General features: G+C 38.1%; 1 protein-coding gene across 8 annotated transcripts in view; it reads left to right on the top strand.

Annotated features, from left to right (window-relative positions):
- Nucleotides 1–7770, top strand: part of LOC144969077 (FMRFamide receptor-like) — a 38865-nt gene extending 31095 nt beyond the window's left edge. For all 8 annotated transcript variants that reach the window (XM_078908097.1, XM_078908096.1, XM_078908091.1 and 5 more), the window contains exons 7-8: nucleotides 1440–1585; nucleotides 6889–7770. In XM_078908097.1, coding sequence (XP_078764223.1) covers nucleotides 1440–1585; nucleotides 6889–7171 — 429 coding nt within the window. In that variant the 3' untranslated portion in view covers nucleotides 7172–7770. The remainder of the gene's footprint in view (nucleotides 1–1439; nucleotides 1586–6888) is intronic.
- The last annotated feature ends 2230 nt before the right edge of the window (nucleotides 7771–10000 follow it).

Consider the following 10000-nt stretch of genomic DNA (forward strand, 5'->3'; position numbering starts at 1 on the left):
TGTCATCGTGAACTGGAGAGCGTGATATTTTCAGCACAAAATAGCCTAATTAATCACCGTCCTTACGACGCCCACTTCTAGGCAAGAGACCAGCTATTCAGAGACTAGACAACGTTCATGAAATCCGACTTTAAGTACTAGCAAGTGATATACTAGACTAGTAAATAACTAAATCTAGTCCAGCTTCATGAAAACGTGTCCAGGGATGGTAGATATGTACATCTTCTCTAAAAATGTTAAAGGGAAACATTCATTGAAAAAAATATTCACATGAATTTTAATAATATTTCACTATAAAAAAAACAAGATATATATGTGACCCACCGTTTCAAAACAGTATTAAGTCTATGGTAATCTGATTCTTATAATTGCATTATAGTAAAAGAATATTAAACTTATGTTATGATTAATAAGTATAAAACCTAAGTGCGAAAACAATGAAAATGTCATTCTAAAAAACATATTTTAACTTTAGATTTACTTTTCTACACGTATATAACTGACATAATGCCGATTTAAGTGGTGGGTCACACATCAGCATACGCTGACACACCGATGTGATCGGATTACGAACCTGGATGGCACACCATATTCGCTCATTACCTCAATCGACTTAGGTGTGTTCTAGTACTCAAAAGTCGCACAAATAACGACTTGAACCGCATGGAATGATGGAATAAAATTTGGGTTCTACTAAGCCAAGTGACAGACTCGGGTTTGAGAAGTTTTGCTTAACTGGAGGTCATTTAATTTGAAAGGTAATATTTTTCTCACACCATTCTTCGTGTACAGCGCTGTTAGGACAGTCCTCTGCTTCATTAGGGCGAAATGACAAAGAGGTCTCTTGTGACTAATTTTGGTCTGGTGAAGCAAGAGATTCTGTCCTAACAGCGCTGTGGAAAGAGAGTGAGGTGTGAACATAATAATAAAGGCTCCTTTAAATAATCGAACACTCTTCAGTTCCGTGCAACAAGTTGTCACGATGTGTGTGTGTGTGTGTGTGTGTGTGTGTGTGTTTGTGTGTGTGTATTTATATATATATATATTTATATATATATATATATATTTATATATATAATATATATATATATATATATATATATATATATATATATATATATATTTATGAGTGTTGGTGGGTACTCGTAGGTACGAAAGTGCTCGATAATGATGGTTAGAGCTAATATAAAATATAAATTGTATCACTCACTTATATGTGGCCAAGACATATGTTTCTGTGGCTTTCGTCCTCGTCTTCAGTTGGCATAACATATGTTTCTGTGGCTTTCGTCCTCGTCTTCAGTTGGCATAATTATGCCAACTGAAGACGAGGACGAAAGCCACAGAAACATATGTCTTGGCCACATGTAAGTGAGTGATACAATTTATATTATATATATATATATATGTTTAGTTTGCCTAAATCATTTATCAACCAGAATCGTCGTAACAGTGGAAGCCGACTGACTTTAATGATTGGATGCATGACCACCATTTTCTTTTTATGTTCGTTGATGGCAGCCATTGGACACATTATCGTTTCCGGTTATAAGTCGTATCGGGACTTAACTAATTCGGACAATAGGTAAGCTGTACTGACTCTTTTGAATTCTGGTAAAATAAGTGGAGAATAGGAGGAGGAGAAGGAAGGAGTGGAGGAAGGGAAATAGGAGCTGAAGGAAGAGCGGGAGGAGACGGAGGAGTGTGAGGAAAAGGGTGAACGGGAAAAGAAGAGGAGAAAGTTGTACGTATTATTATTATTGCTATTATTATTATTATTATTATTATTATTATTATTATTATTATTATTATTATTATTATTATTATTATTATATTATTATTCGTAGTAGTAGTAGTAGTAGCAGCAGCAGCAGCAGCAGCAGTAGTAGTAGTATAGTAGTAGTAGTAGTAGTAGAGTAGTAGTAGTAGTAGTAGTAGTAGTAAAAATAATACAGTAGAAGTCAGTGGCGGGGCTCTATTGGCTGATTCGGTGCCATGCACCACATTTATTTTCATTATAAAAAATAAAAACAGCATGATTTTAAAAAAAGATTAAATCAAGATATTGCGTTTTGTCAAAGCCCGAGACATACGGCCTTCTATATAAAACGTGTACATCAATAAGGGACCCACTGCCTAAACCAATGTTAGTGTGGAGTTGTGACGTGGTCTGATTGTTTGACTGTCAAGTTGCTTACATCTCAATTTCATTAATTTGGTCCTACCCTCTCTTGCCCCGCTAGACCACGAGCATCGTATCTTACTGTAATCAACTTAAAAATTTTTTTTTTTTTAATTTATGGATATAAAATTCGGGAAAAAAATGTTCATTGGTTGTGGTATATTTATCAGCCATGCAAAATCTCACTGCAAACAACAAGCATTATAGAGATATCAAAGCTTGGATATGAATCATGAAACGAACTATAATGAGTAATTATCACACTTCTTTGACACACTGATGAAGGAATCGAATTGCAACACCTGTCGAAACTGCTTCTTTCCCCCAACAGTAAGATTGTGAATGATGAATAGGATATGTGAGCTTTTTGCTTCCAATGTTAGGCAAGCACTTTAGGTGGCTATAGGTCGTCGGCTCAGGGTTATCGGTTAATTTCAGGGGAAAAAGATACTTTATTTTACATTTTCAAGTCAAAAATAAAACCACTGGAATGTTTATTCGACTTGTTTTTATAAAATTTGCGATAACTCACGTAATTTGCAATAGTGTATGCACGGTTTGTTGTTTGAATAACCCGAGACTCATTTTTTAAGATAAAAGTTTTAAAAAAGGCAACATGTCAATAGCTTGCCCGACATAGCAACAAGAGGTCAGTCAGGTGACCATTGGGCAGAAGCATCAATTTATGGATATTCGAGGGCAGAACATCTGGCCCCAAATGAAAAGGCAGAATGATAACATTGTCTTTGTTATCACTTGGCTAAACTAATGAAAATGTTGCTTTTGTCACAGTGTTAGTGTTATTGTTCATAATATCGTGATAAATCTGCTCAGTATATGAGACTAAAAATTCGAAACAACACAGCCAGTGACAGATAATATCAACAGATATCGTGCTACGATAGCACAGTTATTGAACCAATGAAACAAAAGTAAACTTAACGATCGATGTCTTCTCGCTATAGATTAATGAACAGTATCAGCTTGCATCGATTGCTCTTGAAAAACATGTCATAACTCTCTCTCTCTCTCTCTCTCTCTCTCTCTCTCTCTCTCTCTCTCTCAAACACACACACACACACACACACACACAGACATGCGCGCGCATAATGCAAACTATTATGTCCAAATAAACATATGGCCCCATGCGTAGGATCCATTAATTTGATCAAAATGCTTAACGAGTGACGATGATTGGTCCTCGTCTATTCACTTTTTTCATGCCGAAACGCGAATACTTTTAAATATCATGTGCCCATTTGCATCCTCCTCATCCTCATCTTCCTCGTTCTTTTCCTTCTCATTTTCCCTCTTTTCAACCAAATTGGGCTTTAATTTAACCCGACATGCATCCCAATTACCTACCGACCTTTTGTAAAACTGGTGAGATATTTTGTCAGGTTACTCAGTGAATCATTTGTCACCGTCTGTGTGTGTGTGTGTGTGTGTGTGTGTGTGTGTGTGCGCGCGCGCGCGGGCGCGCGTGTGTAATTTTGACGAGGGCAGCAGAAATGTATTTGCATTAGTTTTATCAAATTAGGACCCTCGGACTGCAACAATCCGAATGTTAATATCCGTTACCATGATCCTCGTTATCTCATTAATTATTTAGAAGTCTGATGTCATAACTCTCAGTGATGCTATACTGAGGGCCAAGGGGCCCATCGCCCCCTCACCCCCCTACAACCTTTGAGGATTTTATGTGACCCAATTTTCTAATAAGTCGTGTATGCAAGCTATCCGTTTTGGATATTTTTTTTGTCTTGCTGGTTCTACATCCAGCCGCTTTCCCATCATGGACAGATTTGTTCCTGCTATAGATAGTTCGAAGTTGACGTCACTCAGATATTTGTTATTGCTTTTTGCCATCCGCGTTGATGAGGAATTCTCACTAAACTGTATTAATCAGACTATAAACGTTCACGTTTACACATAATTTTGTGTGTTGGTCCGTTATACTTCCCGATGGTAATGCTGTGAGTTTCTAAGCGGAGTATAGTTGAGTCCTTGGAGAAGGCTCTTTACTCACATTCTCTCACCGCACTCAGGTGTAAAATGAGTACCTGGCCGTTAACAGCGTTGTCTCTGTCCGAAAAAATTGTAACATCGCCTAACAGGCGTCTCGTCCTTATCCTTATTTAGGTGCCATAAGGTGACTTTCTGTACATCGGTTGAGTTCTGTGATGGTTTAGAAGTAACATCTCCCGTGATGTCATTTCTTACATAAGTAATAACACCACGGCAGTTTAATAACATTTAATAATTTCTTCAGCTCTGTCTTTTATTCCTGATTCCACAAATGTTAAGTTGTAAAATATTCAAATGTTTGTGGAATTTCTTTGTCCCAGTAGCTGACTTTTCGCGCAGATCAGCCTGGGTACTCACTGTCTGGCGCGGACCTTTTTCGAGGCGACGTCCGAGCTCGTATGCTTTCCTTTTGTTTGTCATGGCATGCTGGGGAGTCTCTGGTCTGTCTTCCCACCCTAACCTGTATTCCTTGTCAGCTGCATAACATCAGGAGTTGAGCTGCAGATGCATATTCCTCATATAATTAATTTAGGGGAAAGGGCTGGTATGCCTTTGTTTAAGGCCCGCATGATCTCTCATCTACACAAATGACCCAGGACGTGACGATCCTCTGTTTATGAAATATGGCCCTTTAAGCAGAAAGAATAACTGAAATAGATAACTGCAAGCCAGGAAACAGTAGGTGGCGGGGAATGGACGACCGTCAATCATGAAAGAGACTTAGGGAAAGACAAAATGAAGGCTACTTGACTAAACCCTATAAAAATTAATTATATGAGGAACATTACAATCAATCACAGATAGTCATGCAGAAGACATGGGCCACAGGCCGACCAAAGAGGGAGTATAGAAGTGTTAAAGTTACAGCACTAGGAAACAAGTATGGGCTATAGGGGTAGATTAAGAAAAGTAAGGACATACAGAGGACACCACACTACAGAATGAGTGTGAGGTGGGTGGGTGAGGAGCAGAGCGTGTACCACTCATCGTGGGTTCTGTCTCCTGCACCTTAAGAGGAAGGGGTCCCACCTGCTCCCTAGCCCGGTTATACCGCCGGGGACTCGGTCGCGCCCATAACAAACTCAGTAGAAAAGGGGAACACCACGGGAAGGTGCTGTTATGGACACAATAATGCATGAGAGGCCATATGCAATAATCTCTGTCAGACAGGATTACGCGGCAATCAATGCACCTGGAAATGAGAGATGTTGGGTTCGAAATGCACATCAATTTCCTTTCAGCAAGCGGGACGTTCGGCCCAGACCTTGCAGCTCCCCCATGTCTCGTCCTAAATGTTAACTGTTGCTGTTGGCCAGGGGCCTCTTGTAAAGCGCTTTGAGCACATTTAGTGGATATTGCGCTATATAAAAGCTCATCATTAGCTCGCAACTGCTACTTCCACTATTACAACTACTACAACTACTACCACCACCACCACTACTACTACTACTACTACTACTACTACTACTACTACTACTACTACTACTACTACTACTACTACTACTACTACTACTACTAATAATAATAATAATAATACGATTACTTCTAACGCTATCTATAATATCTTTTCCCTCCATGCCAATATTTCTAAAACTTAATATATATTCATGCAAGATATTAAATTCTCGGTGCATTTTTGGTATCGTCCATATTCACGGTACTCTGACAAAAACCTTTTAAAATATTTTGGCCAGAAAGTTTACTCGAAATATCGTCCTTTTAAGATAACCCGTGACTTGTCAAAAAATCTCAAACCTAAGATTTCTTTGAAGTGTCAAGTTTGAATTATTTTGACAAATCACGGTTTTCTTAATCGCTTGATATTTCAAGAAAAAGTTTTCTAGCCAAAATAAAAAAAAATGGCTGGGTTTCGCGGAAATAAGCAAGATGAGTCTGATCCACCGCCATCTTCACTGCATGCCCGTTATCCGAATTAATCAGCCCGACAGATCTTGACCCATTATTTTTACTATGCCGTCGAGCATGGCAATGAAATTCCGTCTATCACCGTGTTAAAAAATTGGGATAGATAATGACAAACTGTGGGGCTGAATGATTTGGATGATTTGCATGTGCTAAAGATAGCTACAAACTGATCCCGTCTGCTGTCTATGTGTTGTGGAGACACGGTTTTGGATTTACAACACGTACCTACTAAAGCAGGTCCGATATTTCGAGTTGGCGATTAGGTAACTCGTTGATATGCCTTCGTGTTAAATGCAAATTGTGCCACTAACAAGAGACAAAATAAAATGTAAAGCGCTAGAGGCATGGTGCCCACTAATCGCAATATCCACTAACTCAAAAGCTCAAAGCGCTTTACTATGAGTCACAAGCCAACAGCAACACTGAGCATATGGACCAAGTCACTAAGTCGTTAGACGTTGATTTAATGTGTCTTAGACAGAGAGAACTTATCAACTACGTACTCACGTTACACCAATATCTGGTGAGAGAGTTTTAACGTGAGTAAAGTACCTTTTGCAAGGAAATTCGAACTTCCTAGCTACAGTTATCTAGCCATACCACAAAGCCGTATAAACTATCTTTTAAAAAAAATATAATATTAATAATTTGTTTAATTTTACAACATGTTCGATTCAATTGCTGAGTTTCGGTGATTGTCAATACATCTTATATTTCATATATTCTCAATAATTTCTTCAATACTTCAACAGGTTTGTAGCCATTGCTGATTTTCTGATGATTGTAAACGCAGCGGTCAATTTTGCAATATATTGCGTCACCGGAAGAAAGTTTCGAGAGACCTTCAAGAAAATGTTCATTCCATCAACTCCTGGATTTTGTCGCACACAGCCAGCACAGCAGGACACCAGCCATTCTGAAGGACGCTCAACGTGCGACACCAAAAGGACAGGACTCTCATATGTAGATTCTAAAAAACACACTTTACATGGAAGTTCTAGCGAATCTTTACATAGAGTCATATACAAACACTGATTTAAATAATCATAAGAATAAACAAATGAGTCTTAATCAGCCTGTTTCAAATCATGTCAAGGGCGAGTGATTGATTTTGGAGTCACTCACATTTGGACCAATTGGGCGGCTTTGTGGGATAATGGTATGACAACCGGCTTCTGGGTTCGAGTGCCGTTCTAAGCGGCGCATAAATGAACCCTTGGAAAAGGCTCTTTACTCACATTATCTCACCGTACTCAGGTGTAAAATGGATACTTAGCCGTTAGCAGCGTTGTCTATGTCCGAGATGAAAAATGTCTCGTCCTACATGACAAGGGTTGCTGTTGGTTAGCGTCCCCTTGTAAAGCGCTTTGAGCACGATTAATGGATATTGCGCTATATAACTGCTCAAGTTAAGTGGGTGATCCTGCATTGTAAAAAGGTTCTGAAAAATGTTTCCTGGGCACAAGTTATTATCACATTAGATCTTTTTATATTTTTTAATCAAAAGATCATTTTGTCTTTTAAGATCGAAAGATCGTATCATGATCAATGTAACGCACAAATTGACAGATAAATTATAACAATGATTATTATGGCAAAATAAACAAAATTTTGATTTTTTTTTTGACCCAAAATTGCTTGTCTTTCTACCTCCTCCGTCCCCTTTCAACTAATGGATTTTCTGTCTTGTATCTAATATTTTATTTTTCGGTGCCACGAAACATATCATGTTTCCTTGAGCAAGACATTTTAAACTACTTAAGCTATTATCTAATAATATTATTTCGGGTGAGACATGTGATGGAAAAACAAATTTAAAATCCGAAAACAGCAGAAGTTATTGTAATCACGTAGATTTTCTTATTTTGCGAGGGAGGGGGGGTTTACTATTACGCCTTTATTCCATTCTTCAGAAGTTATTCTTTCTTGCCATATTTTAGTGAAGAGTGGTTGCTGAATTTTGGCGGTATAAACAGGATCAGCTCTAGGGAGTGCCGAATTAATATTGTCTATACCATGGGGGGGGGGGGGGGGGGGGGGGGGGGGGGTCCATTCATTAAGCACTTTATAGCTAAAATTATTTCCCATGACTTGGGTGGTTCAATGCTGTGTCTGCCACCTTAATGGTTGGTTACATTACCTCACTGTAACCGGAGTATCTTTGCATTGATAGTTCGCGTTTAACAGCGTTATTCAAGAGTTCTTGTTCCTGTTTATTGCCATCCTTGACATTATGAATTGGTATCTCCGACTCCCGTTATCCGTGTTAAGATAAAAGTCGGTTTAAATCTCTCCTTACCGGCCATTTTCCGGATTGTCCCCAAAACTTCATACCTAACCAAAAAAAATAAAAAAGATTTATTTTACTCAAACACAAAAGCTGTTATCTCTTGTTATACATATTTTTTTTGGGTGCTAAACGAGCTCTTCAACACAGTGTTAATATACTTTAACTGTAACAATTTGTGTTCAAATATTATGATATACTACAAAAGAAATCAGAATGAGAAAATTGTTGGCTGCATCGTAACGAATGTGACGGTTTTCCTGTGAGTGGTAAGTAGAGGGTTAATTACGTTTTGTGATTTTCACGGAGACTAGAAATTTTATAAATAAGTGAAATATGCCACATTCATTGTTTTCAATTATTAAAATGAGACTATAATGCCAAATTACAGATCTCTACCTTTGCGAGAATGAGAATCTCAGAGTATACCATCAAGCCTGACGCGTGTTTATTTTTAATTTGTTGTCATTTCAAAATCTCAATAATGATGGCAAACATATTCAAGAGTGCGGTTTTATTTAACTAAACTAAAGGAAAAAAAGGAGAATGCAATGTATTTTTTTATGGTCCGTCGATGTACATCCGACCAAGTAAAAGATTTTTTCTTGGAACCAAATCGAAATTTCTAAAACTTGAATTTTGGGTACCTTGTTTTTTTTTGTCTTTTTATCCAATTGCAAAGTGTCAAAAATGTCAGCTTATCAATATTTCTTCTGTTTATGTTACTTTACATGTGAAATACGGATACTTACTGAATACCTATTTGTTATCTTTGTCTCACTAAGTGGTATGGGATCAACACAAATAAAAATAGAAAAAAAAAAGAATTATAACTACAAACAAGTGCAACCAAAACAGATAAATGCCACGTAGCAACGTGACAGCAGTTTGATTGTGCAAGTGTGAATAGTTAATGGAACCCAAAATAAATATTTTAAAAAATCCCAAAAAATACTGCGCATGCGTCGACAAGCCTCCAGACCCTCGCATGTGTTGATGGGTAAACAAACATATCACTTGGGCTTATCACTGGCATTGTGTTCTGGTTGTTTGACACTTGGTTTCTGGTCTGTGGGTTCCTGGTTCGAGTCCCACTGTGAGCTAGGACAAGGCACATTGCTCACGGTCATCCATCGCACTCAGAAATAAACTGAATAGCTGACCAATTACATATAACGTTGTCCCGATTGAAAAAAAGTTGTAATAGCACTTTAGGGGCGTCATGACTCGTCTTAAGTGTTGCTGTTGGCTTGGGATCCCTTGTATAGCGCTTCGGGGTAACAGCGCTACATTTAAGTTCAAAGAATTTGGATGTTTAAAGAACATATTATTTCGGGGTGAAGATGATACAGACCAAAACAATGATCAGATTTTTCAGACCCAATATTCTCTCTGTGTTGTTATATGGTGTTGAAACACGACAGCTGACAAAGAGCATCTGTAAAATGTTTGACACGTTCCAAAACAAAGCTTGAGGAGGCTTCTCTGGCCAACAACCATCTTAAATAGAGAATTGATGAAGAGAACAGGGTCAGAGCCAGTATGTCTTCTTGCAAAGAGAAGAAGATGGAGGTGGA

The sequence above is a fragment of the Berghia stephanieae genome, chromosome 3 (assembly GCF_034508935.2).
Source record: "Berghia stephanieae isolate SIO BIC M18660-M18661 chromosome 3, UCSD_Bste_1.3, whole genome shotgun sequence".
NCBI lineage: Eukaryota > Metazoa > Mollusca > Gastropoda > Nudibranchia > Aeolidiidae > Berghia > Berghia stephanieae.